The 20,193-nt window shown below is 39.2% G+C and overlaps 1 protein-coding gene and 1 pseudogene across 2 annotated transcripts; one reads left to right on the forward strand and one right to left on the reverse strand.

Moving 5' to 3' along the window:
- The first annotated feature begins 390 nt into the window (after positions 1-390).
- LOC147549853 (pathogenesis-related genes transcriptional activator PTI6-like) lies at positions 391-2,630 on the forward strand. The gene has a single exon (XM_086671574.1). It carries the CDS (start codon positions 1,449-1,451, stop codon positions 2,286-2,288), a length of 840 nt encoding a protein of 279 aa, XP_086527700.1. The 5' UTR covers positions 391-1,448; the 3' UTR covers positions 2,289-2,630.
- A 7,461-nt stretch (positions 2,631-10,091) lies between these two features.
- On the reverse strand, positions 10,092-13,308 carry LOC147549854 (receptor-like protein kinase FERONIA pseudogene; annotated as a pseudogene). The gene has a single exon (XR_015238599.1). The product of XR_015238599.1 is annotated as a receptor-like protein kinase FERONIA pseudogene (transcript).
- Positions 13,309-20,193: the final 6,885 nt, after the last annotated feature.

Raw genomic sequence — 20,193 nt, forward strand, 5'->3', positions numbered from 1 at the left:
CTTAAAACTAGTCAAATAAGATTGACTTTTATGTTTCTTTTTTTTATTGCTAAGGGGCTTCTAATTTTAGAAGATGCTATAAAAAAGGCTCCTCCATCTCATCTTCTCGCCACCTCATCATCTTCTCTGGCGAAGGTCGCCGCCCGAAAAATTGGCTGGCCGGCGACCTTCGCCGAAGAAGATGATGTGGTGGCGAGAAGATGAAGTGGCAGAGAGAACATATGAGATGGAGGAGAACTTTCAAAAAAACGTATTATGTATTCCTCATAAAAATTTATTCCCCGGAAAATTTTCAAAAAAATTTGAATTCCTTCGAGAATTTATTTCCCGGAGAATTTTCTTTATTCCCCAAAACCGCGGCCAAAATCTAGAGATCATTACGGTAAGTAGTATGATGTCCACTTGTCATCAATATAGGACCAGCCAAGTAAGCATGAGCGTTCCCGCTGTCCCACATTATACCGTCCCACTCGACACAATTCCTTTTGGGAAGGAAAAAGAAGTAGAGCCAACTCAGCCCTGGCCAGTCCAACCCGCGCGATACTCAACTCTCAAGGAGAGCTCGTTGTGTAGTAGACCAAAGTAGTCCACAAACTTTGAACCACCGTGGACTATAAATTACACCACCTCCTCCCCCTCGATTTTAACTCCGAAACCCTCTCTCTCTCTCTATAGCAAGAGGCAAGAACTTTAAACAGTGAGATCTTCTTTTCTCTGATTCTCTCACTCTCGCTCTAAAAGGTGAAGAAGAATAAAGAGAAAGAAGGATTCTTTACTGTTAAAAAAGTTGTTGCAGATTTATCTTCAATTTGGGAATTTTGAGCTTTTATTCAACAACTACTTTTCTTTCTTTTGTCTCATCTTCAAACTTGTTTTCATCTTTGATTCTTCTGATACTTACAAGTATTTGTTAGATTTTACTTCAGAAGAAGTTTAAATCCAAGATTTCTTACAGAATTTATACTTGTCCACTTCGTTTTGACGAATAAACGCCCTCTCTCTCTCTCTCTCTCTCTCTCTCTCTCTCTCTCTTCGTCATCTGTTTTTATTCTTCTTCTCAGTGATCGCATATTACGAATTCCGAATATCTTCAAAGAGATCTTGTTTTGAATTTCCTTTTAACAAAAAATCTTACCTGATTTTACTGAAAATCGACTCCAATACTCTTTAACTTCCAAAAACCCTTTCTTAAACCCTAAAAAACTTCATCACCTTGTTTTTCTTAAAATAGTCTCCAGATCTGCTTGTTTCGAGCTCTATTCAATCTTCTAAAAGAACCATCTAGCTTTGAACTTCTGCCAAAACACCGATAGTTCATTTTGTTTATGATCTGATCTGAGTCTAATCGAAAGTTGGATATCAGATCATTACTTCTTCTTCTTTGCGTATTTTTCGAAGATGCAAATGAAATTCATTTCTTTTGTTTCCTCGATCTTTGACCTTTTAGTATGAATCAGAAATTTCATACTCGCCGGAGTTCTTTCTTCGAGAAAATCTCCGGCATGGATGTACAGAGACGTGTAAAGTTGACCGATCACGTATTTACAACAAGAAAACTTACTTACAGGCGTAAACCTACCGAAAGATCCATCGATTCAGATCAGAATCCGCCGGGAAACGAAAGGATCCGGCAAAAAGTTGTGAGGTTCATCTGTACGGATGTAGATGCTACTGATTCATCTAGTGATGAAGAAGAATTTGTTCCGAGAGTAAAGAGACATATCAGAGAGGTCAATATAGAAGCACCTGTTAAAAAACGCCGGGAACTTTTAGTGAAGAACAGAACATTCCGATTACCGGAATCCGACGAAAATGGCCGGAGAAGATATAGAGGCGTACGACAACGGCCGTGGGGACGTTGGGCAGCTGAGATACGTGACCCGACTCGGAGGAAACGTTTATGGCTTGGAACGTACGATACGGCGGAGGAAGCCGCTACTGCTTATGATAACGCTGCCGTTAGGTTAAAGGGACTTGACGCCGTTACAAACTTTCCTTCCGTCAGTCAGACTTTGTCTGTCGTTAGTCAAACCCAATCAATTGGTAGTCAGACAGAAACAACCGTCATCTCAAACGGAGATGACTTCTCCAAGACTACTGTTACTTCTCCAACTTCAGTTCTCCGTTACGATGAATTCCAACCGTTAGATATTTTTAATTACGGTGACGTTGACGAATTTGGGTATGATTTTGACTTGGCATTGACTCTTCCTGATTTGCCAAGAAAATATTTTGCTGAGGAAAATTTCAGCGAGTTTGATGTGGACGAGTTCACTGGAATTTGTTAGATGATTATGAATCTCGATATGAAGTTACTCGAGTATACCTCCATATAGTATATATATACCGCATTTGTAACTATAAACATATGTATTCGTATACTCTTGTGTGTAAAGTGTAAAGCCAATATTTATACGGCAATTTTGTTTGTCCTATAGTATGGAATTATTTAAAAATGTAAAATTTCTCTTCGGAGACGGAAAGGGTGAGAGTGTGTTTGTGTAGTGAGAGTGAAAGAGGGACAGATTGGTGGTGTGTAAAGGCGAAATATTATTGTTCCTTCATTTTTACGTCTAGGTTGGAAAACGAAGGGATATTTCTTTAATATATGTATATCGAATTCTAACCTATTTCTTGTATCATGTAGACTTTTATCACTTGCAACAAAAAAAATTGTAGACTTTTATCTTAGCTAGATATGGAATGAATAATGAAAGTTATAACTCAAATACATGTCTAGATCCAAGAAACAAAGATGTCGCATCATAGAATTGGATCAATCCACAACTCGCCCCTCCCATGTAAAGAAAATGAACTATTACTGGTCAGATAAGGCGACTTCTTTTCGTGTTACCCATCAAATAAGGCAAATTTGAGAGCGAGTTTGTGAGGTAAGGATGCGCCTGTAACACCCCGACGGCTTTAAAATTTCTCATCAATAAAAAGGATTAAACATGTGTTGTATTTAAGTTGGCAATGAATAATTTGCCACGCTACAAAGTGGATTTGTCTTGGCGGGAAGAATAAGGGCCCGCCACAACGAATAAGATGAGAATTGTTTAATTAAACAGGCTTTCGGAAAGTTGGGACAATTGACATTGACAGTTTTCTGCATTAATTCTACAACTTCACCATGATAAAATCATAAAAGTAGGTTGTGATGTCAAATTGTACTAAGAGAGTGGTGACTAGGGGTGGGAAAAAGATCCGGAAGACCACTATCCGACCCGTTCGACCGAGATAAAAAGTGTCAATGGACACTCGATGGTCATAACGGTCAGTGTCCGACCGGCCCGAAAGAATTGGCGGACGGTCACGGTCAAAATTCTATGTCGAAGGACCGACCGCTAACCGACCGACCAATATAGACCGTCCAAATAACCGACCGGTACGAGTGATCGAATAGGTTGACCGACTAAACTGTCCAAATTTTAAAAGTTGACCGTTGAATTTTATAGACATATAAATATATGATGGTCGTTGGCTATAGTCATATAGTCCTCTAGAAGACCAGACATTAATACATGGCTTAATTATATCTTGTCAAATGATGATCAACTGTGTTTTTTTCTTTTTTTATATTTACTTTTGATTTCTTGGTTAAACATCTTCATTTGGAAGTAATTTTTTTGTGGTAATAAAAATAAAGTTCTGAATTTAAGTAAATTTTATTGGAAAGCCCGGACCGAGACCGTCCCGTGTCCGACTGACCTGGTAAAATAAACGGTCTTGGACGGTCAATGGACAAAGAATTCTTGAGAGTGACCGTCCGAGTCCGCCTGAGTAAATAAGTGGTCACCAATAGTTTATGTCCTAGTCGACCGGTTCGATGAAGTTAGAGTCCGGTACCGACCGGTCCGGACCGATTCCCACCCCTAGTGGTGACCACTGTAAAGAATGAAGAATTGCTACATCCATTGGCTAACCATTGAGTCTCGAAGAAGGCCATGTTAGTTCAGAATCAACCTAAAATAATCGGTTTAGTCTACACGCAACTCGTCAGTTCTGCAAGACATCGTTTATGTAATTTTAGTAACTTTTGCGTCTGCAATTTCCTTTTAATTTGAGTTAGAAAATTATAACTTCGAGACTGAATAGAGAGTTGAATCGATCACACATACGTTTATGCTCAACTTGGTAGGTAGTCAAAACTAGAAGTTTCTTTCTTCCCCAAATGAGAAAGATGACCATGAATTACCTTTCTTCGCTCTTCTGCGAGAGTTGTTGGATTCCAATGATCTTTCTATACCAACCTAAACCCTAATTTTATAGATGAATAAAAATTTTGTTTGTTGAAAAAGATATTAGTGATAAATAATAAGCATGCGGTGCAAGAGAATCCACTTTGTAGTAGGGAAATGAAAGGACAATTGTTCTTATCAAGAGAGCCACTTGGGGATGAACAATATAGCTTTAGAGTAATTCTCAAGCGACCAAAAAGATGAGTCTCCCTAAGATTTGATGGTGGGGAGATGGATTTTGTTTGCCCCACTTCCTATCCTTTTTGACAAATCAAATCTATTTCATAATTCAAAATTCCCCCCAAGACACACAACTTTTAGATTTGTACTTGCCCCACACTACCTTTTGATTGTCTTGTTTTATTATGTGAGAGTGCTCTAGAAAAAGATGAAGTTGGTCGGCTTCTTTATTAATTGATTTCATCACGATTTCATTTCGATCATATGGATATAATATATAACTATAACGAAGACTCATACTCGACTTGGTCGGATAATAAACTTCTTCATTCCCTTTAAAATCGTATTGACTTTTACAAATAAAAATAATAAAATTGTTTCCAAATTTTCTTTACTTTGCAGACAAGATTTTTAAGCAACAAATACAAAGATTTTGGGTAGTAGTTAAGAGAAATTTCAAACAAAATTCAACTGAAAGCTCAAGTGTGGTGAATCAAGACCAATTCAAAATAAAAAAATGTCGAGAAAGTTCAAAAATTTGTATTATTATGGCAATTTTACCACTCTTTTGCAACAAAATTCTAATAGTGTCCAAACATTGTTCAATAAAACATGGTCTCTGTTCATGTTTTAGTAAGAGTTGGTGTCATCTAATTTAAATACAGAAATTTAATTTAGGTGGGTTGCTTTCATTGTCGAAGATTTTGGTTGTTTTGTGCTAACCAATAGTTGTTCCCATTTAGTCTTACAAGATAGTCATTTCTAATGATAAAAGGATTTTTGTATATTTCATTGAATAGTAAGGTTGCCATTATATAGGCAATACAAATCATACTTAATATAGGATTAGCTAGAAAGGAGTAATATATCCTACTTGATATAGGATTATTCAAACGGATTGATACAAACATAAAATGGTAATATAATCCTCACGAAATAATCTAATTTCTCCAGTGATATATATGATTAAGATATGTTTGTGCTATTACCCCCCTTCAAGAGGAAAGGGCTTGGAAGAACTTTCATCTTGGACCTTATAGAAGTGAATTGTGGAGAAGGTAAACCCTTTGTGAGACAATCTGCTGGTTGATTAGATGAGGGAATGTAACTCAGACTAATCAGCTTCGATGCAACCAACTCACGTATAAAATGAAAATCAAGGGCAAGATGCTTGATTTTCGAGTGAAATACCGGATTCGAAGCAAGGGCAAGGGCAGAAACATTATCACACCATAGACGTGGAGGAGAGACAAGGTGTTGATGAAGATCCTTAAGTAGAGAACAAATCCATAAAACTTCTGCTGCACAATGAGCAAGTGATCGGTATTCCGCTTCAGTAGACGAACGTGACACTGTTGGTTGTTTCTTTGCCATCCAAGAAACAGGGGTACCCCCTAAAAATATGATGTTGCCACTAGTGGACCGACGATCAACTGGACTTCCAGCCCAGTCGGCATCTGCAAACCCATGAAGGCACATATTTGATGTTTTAGATATAGAAATACCATAGTGAGGAGTGCCCTTTAGATACCTTAAAATACGTTTAACAGCCAACAAATGTGTGGTAGTGGGTTTGTGCATATACAAACAAACTTGACTAACCGCATACGAAATATCGGGTCTAGTCCAAGTGAGATATTGAAGAGCACCAACTAAACTTACCCAAGAAGTAATGTAGATCACCTAAGTCTTTCATAGAAAAACATAGGCCAAGATGATGAATTAATAGTTGACAAGCCTCAACAGAATTTCCTGTTACCAAGATATCGTCGACATAAACAAGTATAAAAATAAGAATACCATCATGAGAGCAAACAAATAAGGCTGAATCAGAGTTGGACTTTGTAAAACCAAGAGCTAGAAGCGAATCGACCAATCGTTCATACCAAGCTCTAGGGGCTTGTTTGAGGCCATAAATTGATTTGTGAAGTTTGCATACATAATCAGGAAATGATGGATCTCGAAAACCCAAAGGTTGCTGCATATAAACAGTTTCAGTTAGATTTCCATGAAGAAATGCATTGCTCACATCAAGTTGTCGAATCTGCCAATTGAAGTTAACAGCCAGAGTTAAGAGAACCCGAATAGTAGTAGGCTTCGCAACTGGGCTAAATGTCTCAAAGTAATCAATACCTTCCTGTTGTAAAAAACCTTTGGCAACCAAACGTGCCTTAAATCGTTCAACACTACCATCTGATTTTTGCTTCACTCGATATACCCATTTGCAACCTATAACATGTTGTGAAGGATGAGGTGGTACAAGTGACCATGTTCCTGCTTGGTGAAGGGCTTTAAATTCTAAGGCCATGGCATTTTGCCACTCTGGAACTTTTGAGGCTTGAGTGTAAGAAGTGGGAGTTGTAGGGAGAGAGTGAACAAGAAGAGCAGATGGAATGGGGTGTTTGGTAGCTAAAAAGATTTTGGGTTTGGAAATCCCTGATTTTGATCGTGTTATCATGGGATGAGAAGGACGAATATCAAGAGGAGATGAATGGGATGAGGACAGTGGAGAAATATGTGGAGATTCAACGGGTGAATTAGCTGAAGAAGATTGATTTGCAAAATCCAATGTAGCAAGTGAATGAGAAGAAGGTGTAGTAGTTGTATGAATTGGTGTAGATAAGGGTGACATGGGTGAGTTTGGAGAGTTTGACTGTGAAAGGCTACGAGATAACAATTGGTTTCCAGAATTAGTTGTTGGGCTAGTTGTATCTGTTGGAACATTAGAAGGGGGAATATGAGAAGAGATTTGGTGTAGATAGGGTGGAAATGGAGAAAAGATAGCAGGTGATGAAGAAGAAACCGATGGAGATGATTTTATAATATTTGAGTATGGAAATGAGTCTTCATTGAAGACTACATGACGAGAAATGTATATGCGACCTGAAGAAGGATGAAGACAACGATATCCTTTGTGTGAACTACTATATCCTAAGAAGATGCACTCGAGGCTTCTTGGTGCAAGCTTAGAGGAAGCATATGGTCTTAACCACGGAAAACAAGAGCAGCCAAATGATTTAAGCACGGAGTAATCAGGTTTGTGTTGGAACAATTTTTCCCATGGACTTGTAAAATTTAGAGACCTAGCGGGAAGAATGTTTACTAAATGATTTGCCGTGAGCAAGGCCTCAAGCCAAAATTGAGGAGGAAGATTGGCTTGAATCAAAAAGGTGCGAGTGAGATCAAGTAGATGATGATGCTTAGACTCGGCAACTCCGTTTTGTTCAGGAGTATGGGGACATGTGAAATGATGAGTGATACCTGATTTTGTTAAGAATTGAGAGAGTTCTTTATGAATAAACTCTCCACCTCCATCAGTGTGAATGATTTTAATTGTTTGTCCAAGCAGATTCTCTGTTTTTGATTTAAAAGATATAAATGCATGACGAAAATCAGACTTAGCAACAAGAGGTAAAATCCAGCAAAATTTAGAATGGTCATCAATAATGTTTACATAATATTTGTAACCACTAATTGTAGGTACAACAGACGGACCCCAAAGATCAATATGTAAAGTATGTAGAGGTGCAGAATCACGTCTTATAGATGGAGAAAATGGGAGTTTCTTGCTGCGTCCTAACTGACATTCATTACAAAAGATAGGCTGAATACTAGAAAATGAAGGAAGTAAATTCTTGAGTTTCTGCAAAGTTTGAAAAGATGGATGGCCAAGTCGTCGATGCCATGTGAGTGATGATGGAGAAGAAACCGAGAGAGCTGTAGCAGAACGAGAAACAGAAGTAGAACTGAGACGAAGAGGATATAAACCATCTTTAGAGGGCCCGCGGAAGAGCGTCTGGCCCGAGAAGAGATCCTTGACAAGAAAACCAAAAGGATCAAATGTTAAGGAACAACAATTATCAGAAGTAAACTTATGAACAGATAATAGATTGTGAGAAGCTTTTGGAACATGAAGAATATTTTTAAGATAGAATTTTCGATTATTATTGATAAAGGAAGACTGACCAATATTTTGAATTCTCATACCTTCACCATTAGCAGCTGATATTTGGTCTGTACCATTGTAAGATGAACTTGAAGCAACATTTGATAAATCCGGAGTAACATGGTTGGATGCACCTGAATCTGCGAACCATGGATTGTGACCAAGAACATTAGCCGATGCCAACATGGCAGCAAGATTTGTTGGTGGTGATCTACCTTGGTAAGCAAAATTTATACGATGATAACATTCCATAGCTGTATGCCCTATTTTGTGGCAAATCTGGCAAGTTGGTTTATCAGGATTAAACGAGAAGGAAGGTCGAGGTTGGTTAAATGTAGTATGTGTTGAATTTGTCAAGTAATTAGAAGAGAACCTTCCTGAGCCTCTTCCTCTATTGAAACTTCTACCACGATTATTGTATTGATTGTTGTTGGATTGATATTGATTGGGACTATTAAATTTTGGTTTTGATGAAGTTGCCAAAAAGGCATGGGAGTGAACTAAATTGGTTGGATTAGCCTTATTCTTATCTGCTAGAGTAATTTCTTCACTCTGAAGTAAGTTATGTAATTCAGTCACGGTTACTGGAGGGTTGCGCACTCTAATAGACGTACTAAAGGAATCATAGTCAGCTGGAAGACCCTTTAGGATTGTTACGATAACTTCATTTTTGGATGCTGGGGAACCAGCAGCAGCAAGGCTATCTGTTAATTTCTTTATCTCAGATAGATATTCAACAATAGAGGATGACCCTTTCTTGCAATCTCTTAACTTATCCTGAAGTTGGAGGACATGAGCAGTCGAAGCTGCTGAAAAAGTATCCTCTAAGATTGACCAAAGCTCTCTTGAAGAGGCCACTCCGACTACATACGGGATTACTGACTCAGATAATGTAGAGTTTAACCAGATAAGAAGGGTTTGATCTTCTTCTACCCATGTTATGTATTCTGGATTCACAATATTCGATTGTCTCTTTTCCTCATCGATAAATTGAGGTGGACAAAGCCGAGTTCCTTCTATGAGATCTGTGACTCTAAATTTCTTAAGCACTGGTAAGAACATTGACTTCCAGGCCAAGTAATTGTCACTTTGTAATTTGATTGGGATAACATGACTCATTGTATTGATAGACAATGATGTTATATTAGAATTTTCCATTGAAAATAGTTGAAACAGTAGAGACTTGAGGTAACTAAAAGAAAACTTCAAAAAAATAAAATAAAATAAAATAAAATAACTTAAAGTGAGATTGAGCAGGGAGCGTATAGTTGCTCTAATACCATAATGATAAAAGGATTTTTGTATATTTCATTGAATAGTAAGGTTGCCATTATATAGGCAATACAAATCATACTTAATATAGGATTAGCTAGAAAGGAGTAATATATCCTACTTGATATAGGATTATTCAAACGGATTGATACAAACATAAAATGGTAATATAATCCTCACGAAATAATCTAATTTCTCCAGTGATATATATGATTAAGATATGTTTGTGCTATTAATTTCTTGTTTAATATGCAGTAGGTACCAATGTTTTGTTACGTTTTTTTACTTTTGGTGAACCGTATTTCCGTTGATCCATTATAAACAGGATGTACACACAAAATATCGTATTATACCTCTATTGAAATGACTAGAGTATTCAACAGTATCTAATTATCCGACCGAGCAATGAGTGTTGGAGTATTTCTCCTTCATTTGACCGGAACCAAGAAAACTTTGATGCATCTACTTTTTTAATCACTATTTTCACACCTTAAGCTTTGGCAGTGTACAAAATCCTATAGACTTGTCTATGATAACGATGGATAAGTCGAAGTCAGACTTTATGAAAAATAATTACAGGTTACTAAACTATTACAAAAGTCTTAATTCAGGTTATCTCTGTCGATCTTTCACCGTCCACTAGGGTTCATAATCTGCGAGAAAACAGCACCGGGTGTTAAACCATCAGAACTCACACTAGTGATACTCGTTTCTCTAGTGCTCATTGCCATTCCACTGCTACTTGACTCAGTTATGCTTCCACATGATACATTCTTGGTATCTGTAAATAAGGTTTCCGAGCTATCACTGATATCGAACTTAATATTACCACTTCCTTCCACGGTTTCTTGCAACTTTAGCGCGAACTCAAGGCTCCAAACAACATCACCCATTGCCGGTCGGTTGATACCCTGATCAGCCAAACACTTCCCGGCTATCTCTGCGAATTTCATGAGACATTCTGATGCTATTTGACCTTTCAAGTATGGGTCTATTATTTGATCAAGTATACCTTTCTTCTGACAATGCAAAGCCCAATCTGCCAAACTCACTTCTTCCCTAGGCAATGTGGTATTTAATGCTGGTCTTGCACATAAAACCTCAAATAATACAACACCAAATGAGTACACATCTGATTTCTCTGTTAGTTGTTGTTTCAAGAAGTATTCAGGATCTAAATACCCATAACTACCTTTTACAAGAGTGCTAACATGGGTTTTATCTAATACAGGCCCTTCCTTTGATAATCCAAAATCCGAAACTTTCGCTACCCATTTCTCGTCTAAGAGAATGTTAGTTGTTTTCACGTCTCGGTGGATGAAAGTGTGCTTGGCATCGGTGTGGAGATATTGTAACCCGCGGGCAGCTCCGATGCATATCTCAAGCCTCTGTTTCCATGGAAGAGGTGGCCTTTGAGTCTTATATAAGTGCTCACGGAGTGTCCCGTTAGCCATGTAATCATAAACAATGATCATTTCACAGTTCTCTTCACAGTATCCTATCAGAGAAACAAGGTGCAGATGACGGACTTGGGAGAGTACCTCGATTTCTGTCTGAAATTCATGGATACCTTGACTCGAGAGAGGATTCCCACGTTTAATGGCAACTTTTGTGGTTCCACCATCAATCTCTCCCTTGTACACCTTACCAAACCCACCAACACCCAAGATTAAATTCTCATCGAAGTTTTTCGTGGCTGCTTCAATCTCAGCAAATGAGAAGTGCCGACAGAGCAATGAGCCATAGCTTCCTGTAGTGTTTGTCTTTGAAGAATCTACGAAAGGTGAATTAGGGTAAGGAGAAAGAGGAACCCACCCAGGTGTCCCAGTAGGGGCACTAGAGTCTCCTCTCTTCCTTTTGAATCCCACAAGAATAACAAAACAAAGAAGACATAAACTGACAACTCCACCAACAACACCTCCCGCAATAATTCCAACCTTACTCTTTGACTTCCCAGTTCTTAATAGTGGTGGCGACGACGGACTGATGTTATCCGGCTTGTCGGGATTGGGAAGTGGATTTGGTCCACCAAGATTTCCATCAGTGTTATTCACTTTAAAGATCTCTAATCCATTTAAGATGGCATTATAATAAACAGGACGCGACTCGGTAAAGGGATGTAATTGAAGCCATAGATCCTGCTGGGTAGTCCCATATGGAGCAAGCACAACAAAATCCTTGTACAAAGGAACTCCATTTCCTCCTGCCAATTTAAACACATCAAACTGTTTAAAGGCAGTTTGATTATTGAGGTAAATACTAAACACCCTCATATTGTTTGATACTATCGGTGACTCTAATTCACAGAAGTGAAGCCTAACAAAGTACCAAAAACCAGGGTCAATTGTAAAATACCAACTCAGATTAGACTTGGCGTTAAAATCTCCATTTGGTCCCATCACTCGAGCGGTTCTGTAAAGATCTAAGGGTGCAACATAGGAAGGCATGCCTTTAGGGTATCTAATTTTGTTCAATTGGTCCTCAATCGGGTCGTTCTGTGCGCTGAAAACGTATGTGATATCATCATACCACATACGAAACAAACCAGTATCATCTCTTGGAGAAATAACATTCCCACCGACATTTAGCCTCACAATGTTCTCAAGGGCAGAACTCTTGTCAATGACGAACATAGATTCTTGACCTACTATATCAATACCTGCATCGGTCGTATTATAGATATCGGGCATCGAAATCACCTCAATTCCATTGACAAAAGCGTACGAGCTCTTTCTGTTAGATGGTTTGAAAGTTATGTTCATTCTTCCAGTATCCACATTGATAGAGAACTCCTTCATAAAGGAAACGTAGTTCGGGTCTTTGGCGGTTTGGGCTGGACTGAAGTTTCTTAAGAGAGTGAAAGGACCAGAAATAACAGAAAAGATAGCATCAGAGGGCGAAAAGATAGAATCAGAGGGATTACTCCCAGGATAAGATGATGGGTAAAAATAAAGACGAACGAATTTCCGCCCAGAAGAAACAGGAATACTGAAAGTAAATTCCGATAGGAAAATTCGAGCAGTCATGTATGGAACTTCATTTACTGAAGGAGCTTGAGTAGTAGCTCGGGATATTATTGTCTGGGAATTTATTGATGATTCAAATTTAGAACCATCGTCTGCTTCCCATTTTCGGTAATCGTTATCTTGTGTTTCTATGGTGGAACCACAATTTAGAAGGATTTTATCTTGTGGGTGGTAAGAATATTTTCCAGAAATTTGATCAATTAGAAGATAGAGCATAAGAAATACCAAAATCGGTAAAACGCGCTTCATGTTAATTTGTTTTCTTTATAAAACTTAGTAAAGATGAATTCTCCAAATGTATATAAACTTAGAAAGGTTGTTAATCCAAAAGTATGGGCTCTAAACTTACAATATTAAGAGCTCCATCAACAAAAGGATCGCCGAAAACAGCTTCTATGTTGGTTAAACAAGATCAAATTTCATGAAAACAGCTCAGTTTTACTGAAATCTCTCAGAAAACAGCGGAAGTGAAATGAAGCTGAGAACAGAGATATCCACAGAAAACATGTAAAGAGATTCATAGAAATTTAAAGAGGATTTTGTGATTTGAACATGAAAAGAAAGACTTTGAGACAGAGAGAGAATCAAAGTGAGGAAAATGAGGGTTTGAAAGTAGAATGAAGTCTCTACTATAATCATGAATGCAACTAAAATATTGCCACTCAGTTCTATATTAGTGTAGAGAGACCGAACGAGTTATTTCACACCAATGACCCCACCACTTTTGAATAGGGTGTGTCTATAGCCGCCTCTTCATTTTACTCTCGGGCATCCTTTTCTCTTCTTGCCCAATCTAAGAGCACTTGGACTGTGTTGGAAGGTCCACTCCACTCGGCCAAACCGATTGGACTTGGTCCCATAGAAATCCTATTACAACTAGGATTCCTTAAGTGTTAGGATTATATTTAGATAACTATCATAGAGTTTTAGTAGGATTCAATCTCTTCCTTGTAACCTATATATACATAGCCATACACATTGTAAAATCAAGTTATTGTGAATAATAAAACAAGGTATTTTACCAAAGTATTCATCTCTATCACTAATAGCTTCTCTCTCTCTCGGTCCATCAAACCGAGACCTTCATCTTCTTCTTCTCCCACTCGGCTTCACCGAGTGTGATCATCGTCTTCTTCCCACTCGTCATCTTCGAGTGTATACTCGGTTATAACCGAGACATCATCAAGTCTCTCTCTCGGCTTCATCCGAGAGTGACAATCATCAAGGTATCTATATTTTCACATGGTATAAGAGCCAATTTTTTTTAAAAACCATGACTACTCCCGAAACTTCGGAAACTACTCAAGTTCATTATACTTCTAATGGTGGCCCGTTTGATGTTCATCATTCGGATTCTCCCACCACCATTGTCATCACACCACTTCTAACCGGTGATAACTACTCCTCATGGTCACGAGGAATGACAAAAGCCTTACGAGCTAAAGGCAAACTAGGATTCGTTGATGGAAGTATCGAACCACCCACCGATCCCAATGAATTAATTAAATGGGGACGATGTAACGATCTCGTTTCTAGTTGGCTAATCAATTCGGTTGATCCACCTCTTCGATCATCCATCTTATATGATGAAACCGCCTTCGATATTTGGAAAAATCTTTTTGATCGATTCCATCAAACCAATGCTCCTAAAATCTTTCAATTAAAGAGAGCTATTTCTTGTCTCAAACAAGAGAATTCAGATGTTTCTACATACTTCACAAATCTCAAGGCTCTTCAAGATGAACTCAATTCCTTGTTAATAACTGAGCCTTGTATATGTGGCCATGGTCGTTCCTTGGTTGAGAGAACCAACCAAGATAGAGCTATGGAATTTCTTCAAGGTCTCAATGATAGATTCTCCTCTATTCGGAGTCAAATTTTGTTGATCGAACCCTTCCCATCCATCCTTCGTATTCATTCACTTATCAAACAGGAAGAAGTTCAACAAAACCTTGTTACTCCCATGAATATCGACTCCAATACTGCTGCCCTTGCCGTTGGTTCAAACTTATATAATCACAATCGTGTTGATGGATCGGATAAACAAAGAAACAAGCAACCACGACCATATTGTGACAACTGCAGGATCCATGGACATGACGTTTCCACATGTTTTAAATTCCATGGATACCCACCCAACAACGGTCAACGAAACCGGACCCGAGCTCGGCAGGAACCGTTGGCTGCTTCGGTCTCAGACCAAGCTGGACCGGGGGTGCCTACAGCAACATCGCTCACCCCGGAGCAATACCAATCGGTTTTGGCGTTATTAGATCAACACAAACAACCCACAACTTCTCTCCGTCTCAACAAAGATCCTCTTGTTAATCTCACCGGTAAGTATACTTCCTCTTTTTATCCTCCTTGGGTTATTGATTCCGGAGCCGCTAAACATATATGTTCGGCTCTCTCTCGTTTTTCTTCATATTCTCTTGCACCTCCAGACCTATACGTTCGATTACCCGACGGTTTACGGGTTAAGGTGCACCATATTGGTTCTGTCTATTTTTCCAATAGATTTTATTTACAAGATGTGCTTCATATTCCATCTTTTCAATTTAATCTCATATCTATATCTCAAGTTTCTAAATCCCTTGGTTGTACCGTCTTGTTTGATAATGACTTATGTCTTTTTCAGGACCGAACAACGAAGACAAAGATTGGGCATGGTAGTCTTCATGACGACCTTTTACTTTCTTCGTACGGAGCGTCCCATCCTTTCAGTTTCAAATTTAGTTCAAGATAGTTCTAGTCACGAGTCTTTTGTTTTATGGCATTGTCGTTTAGGCCATCCTTCTTTTTCCCGTTTTCAATACTTTAATTCTAAACTTCCATGTATGAATTTTAGTTTTTTATCAAATAAAGTACCATGCGAAGTATGCCCACTTTCAAAACAATGTCGATTACCTTTTCCTACAAGTACTACTTCTTCCTCTCATATATTTGAGTTAGTACATGTAGATTTATGGGGTCCCTTTCCGGTTCCCTCCACCTCCGGGTGTCGTTATTTCTTAACCCTTGTCGACGATTTTTCTCGTTGTACTTGGATATTTCTCATGAGTTCAAAATCGGACTCAAATACGTTAATTAATTTTTTTTTTAATTACGTTCATACGCAATTCGATTGCAAAATAAAAACAATTCGATCCGACAATGGATCCGAATTCATGAATAATTCACTACAAAGTTGGTTTCTTGAAAAAGGGATTACCCACCAACGTAGTTGTACCTACACACCCCAACAAAACGGGGTTGTCGAACGCAAACATCGCCACATTCTTGAGGTGGCTCGTTCTTTGCGTCTTCAAGCTCACCTCCCCCTATCCTTTTGGGGAGAATGCGTTTTAACCGCCGTCTATCTCATAAATAAATTACCAACACCTATCCTTCTTGGAAAATCACCACATGAAGTCCTCATGTGTACTCCTCCGAATCTTTCCCACTTACGTGTGTCCGGATGCCTTTGTTTTGCCCGTATTCCTTTAGTCAAAACAAAGATGGATGCTCGTTCTTCCGCCGGCATCTTCCTTGGCTATCCAAGTGGACAAAAAGGATATCGTATTTACGATATCTCCACAAAAAGAATATTCGTCTCTAGAGACGTCACATTCATTGAAAATCAATTCCCTATGTCCGCCTCCTCACCTTCGGCAACATAACCTTCTCCTCGTCCGACACCATTCTCTCAATCGACGATGACAACATTGCCTTTCCGGCAAACAACTTCCCGTCTAACAGCAGCAATAACACCGAGGTGCCTGCTGTTCCGACGTCCCGGTCAGTGATACCGATACAGGGGTGCCTTCAGACACCCCTGCTGGATCGGTTCCTGACCCATATGCCGATACAGAGGTGCCTTCAGACATCCCTGCTGGATCAGTTCCTGACCCACTGACCGATACCGGGGTGCCTTCAGACACCCCTGCTGACGCTCCTGTCAGCCCCAATTCCGGGGCTTCATCGGCTGCTTCCGACACACCCGTCTCTGACGGTTCTTCACCATCCGTTTTGTCGACAGACGACGGGGCTCCGGATTCCGGTCGTCCTTCACGGTCACGACGACCACCTTCCTATCTTAACGATTACATATGTTCTAACACGAATATAGTCAAGTATCCACTTGAAAACTATTTTTCTATAAACTCGTTTTCTACGTCTCATTAACAATTTTTATCATCGGTATTATCTACTACCGAACCTAGCTCTTTCACTCAAGCAATGAAATCTTCACATTGGAGAGACGCTATGGCCAAAGAAATCTCCGCCTTGGAAGAAAATCAAACCTGGACTATCACCAGCCTACCACCCGGCAAAAGACCTATTGGTTGGAAATGGGTGTACAAAGTCAAGTTCAAATCTGACGGTTCAATCGAACGATACAAAGCCCGTTTAGTGGCCAAGGGTTACACCCAAATCGAAGGAATAGATTACAGTGACACTTTTGCACCAGTTGCAAAATTGGTTACTGTTCGTGTTCTCCTCTCTCTTGCCGCCATTAAAGGCTGGACTCTACACCACTTGGATGTTAACAATGCATTCCTTCAAGGTGATCTGAATGAAGAAGTTTACATGAAACTTCCCCCCGGTTTTTCATCTCAGGGGGAGTCTAAAGTCTGTCGGCTTGATAAATCTCTGTACGGCCTTAAGCAAGCCTCCCGTCAATGGTTCTCAAAATTTTCCTCCGTCCTCATCGAACGGGGTTTTTCGCAATCTAAAAGCGACTACTCTCTTTTTACTTTTCGTTCTCACTCCACTCAAATTTACGTTCTCGTCTATGTAGACGACATAATTATTACAGGAAATAATGATAATGCTATTTCCCAGTTAAAATTATTCCTAAATACTGCTTTCTCACTGAAAGATCTGGGCCGGTTATAATACTTCCTTGGTATCGAAGTATCTCGCTCATCACAAGGCATATTCCTATGTCAACGGAAATATGCCCTTGATATTTTGAAAGATTCTGGACTCACCGCTGCACGCCCTTCTGAGTTTCCCATGGAACAGAAACTCCGTCTCAGTCCCACAGACGGCACACCTTTGCCAGACCCGTCGGTTTACCGCCGTCTAATCGGCCGATTACTCTACCTAACGGTTACACGGCCAGATATCACTTATGACGTAAATAACCTCAGTCAATTCATGCAAACACCTAGCCAAGTACACTTAGACGCCGTTCACCGCGTACTACGATACTTGAAAGGTACTCTTGATAAAGGAGTTTTCTTATCCGCAGACAGCTCCCTCCATATTACAGGATACTGTGATTCGGATTGGGTTGGCTGCCCTTCAACCCGTAGATCAACTATTGGATACTTCACAATGATAGGGTCCAACCCTCTCTCTTGGAAATCAAAGAAGCAACCCACAGCTGCCAAATCTTCGGCTGAAGCAGAATATCGAGTTTTAGCCATTCTCACATGCGAACTACAATGGCTCAAGTATTTACTACTTGATTTTGGAATCGACCACTCCGACCCGATGACAGTTTACTGTGACAATCGGGCCGCTCTCCACATTGCTGATAATCCCGTCTTCCACGAACGAACAAAACACATTAAGATAGATTGCCACATCGTTCGTGAAAAGATCAAAGACAACGTCATTGCCACACGCTTCACCAGTACAGAAAATCAGTTAGCGGATATCTTCACAAAGCCACTTGGGGCAGAACCGTTCAAGAACATAAGTGGCAAGTTAGGCGTTACTTCCATTCCCGCTCTAACTTGAGGGGGAGTGTTGGAAGGTCCACTCCACTCGGCCAAACCGAGTGGACTTGGTCCCATAGGAATCCTATTACAACTAGGATTCCTTAAGTGTTAGGATTATATTTAGATAACTATCATAGAGTTTTAGTAGGATTCAATCTCTTCCTTGTAACCTATATATACATAGCCATACACATTGTAAAATCAAGTTATTGTGAATAATAAAACAAGGTATTTTACCAAAAGTATTCATCTCTATCACTAATAGCTTCTCTCTCTCTCTCTCGGTCCATCAAACCGAGACCTTCATCTTCTTCTTCTCCCACTTGGCTTCACCGAGTGTGATCATCGTCTTCTTCCCACTCGTCATCTTCGAGTGTATACTCGGTTATAACCGAGACATCATCAAGTCTCTCTCTCGGCTTCATCCGAGAGTGACAATCATCAAGGTATCTATATTTTCACAGACTGGGCTTAATCCGTGTTAGGCTTAAACAATACGGATTAGGCCCAACACGAGAGCCCTCCGACTGCTCCAATCCGTCGGCTTTAGACTGCTCAGTCCAAAGCTTGCAGGGAGTGCCAAGAGAGAGATGGCATAAGAGCAAAGGGTGGAGAGCCTATGGAAGCCCAGGTTTTTGGAAAGCTAGTCACAAAGAGACTTACTTTATGACCATTTAAATTTCTTATCATCATCATCATCATCATGAAACTTCACTGAAAAACAAATTATTAGGGAGACTGACTTTTGTTGCTAATTTGGTGGGTGTGACTTCCGGTTGACACCTTAAATCGACCCAACTCTTGAGTCATAACTCGGTTGGAAGATAACTTGAGACTTCATTTATACCATTGTCTACTCAAGGGAGCTCGAAAAGAATTTCAAAATATATATATAATAAAACACAATGTTTTGTGCTGACGAGGACATGTCGAAACACAAATCCGGTCGTCCGTTGGGATTTTGATACAATCCTCACCCTTTGATCCATTACTCTCCCAAATTTAATCACCCACTGTATGAAAGAAAGTAAATAAAACTCTTAATCTGGGATGTCAGATATGGTCAACCTTCTTCGTCTGCATTCACACGTCACAAAGTAGGACAAACGTCATGGAAAATCTTGGTCGTCTATTTCTTTATCTTATCGTTCATTTCTTTATCTCCCCCCGTTCAAGTAAGGTCGTCATTTCTTTATCTTCTAATTATAACCGTTAGATGTCTGGGTCATGGTAAATCCAGATTAAATATTTTGAGTCCTCTTCTGAAATGAAGAATTTGGACAGTTTTATATTACCGACCGTTATCTGAAAACGGTTCATTCCTACTTTTCTTTTTTTCTTTCTCATGGATTTCCAAACTCAGATTCCAACTGAGAAAACGCTTCATTTCGTCTTCTTCTTTCTTCTCCTGAATTTTCGAAGTGATGAGAAAAATCACGCAGAGAGATGATGAAAAAGATTAATGGTATGTTTGGTTGCATGATTCCTAACTAGGATTTCTATCAAAAGTGGAATTTGGTAGGAATCATGAATCCTTGGTTTGTTTGGCTACCAAGAATCCTAGGACTCTTGAATCCTAAGGATTCCTAATTCTAAAATTTGTATTGGACCAAAATCCCACCCTACCCCCTAGGATTTGCTAGGATTTTGGATTAATGAACCTAAATTTCAAACTTAAAATCAACAAAAAAATATTTCCTTCTATAAAATCATTATTTTTTTCAAAATCATTATTTTTTTCAAAAATCATATTTTTTCTAAAGACGTTTAAAAATACTCAAATAATAATAAATCATAGGATTCTTAGTTGCCAAATA

The sequence above is a fragment of the Eschscholzia californica genome, unplaced genomic scaffold (assembly GCF_041429995.1).
Source record: "Eschscholzia californica isolate CP2 unplaced genomic scaffold, dmEscCali1.0.p SCAF_3, whole genome shotgun sequence".
Classification (NCBI taxonomy): domain Eukaryota; kingdom Viridiplantae; phylum Streptophyta; class Magnoliopsida; order Ranunculales; family Papaveraceae; genus Eschscholzia; species Eschscholzia californica.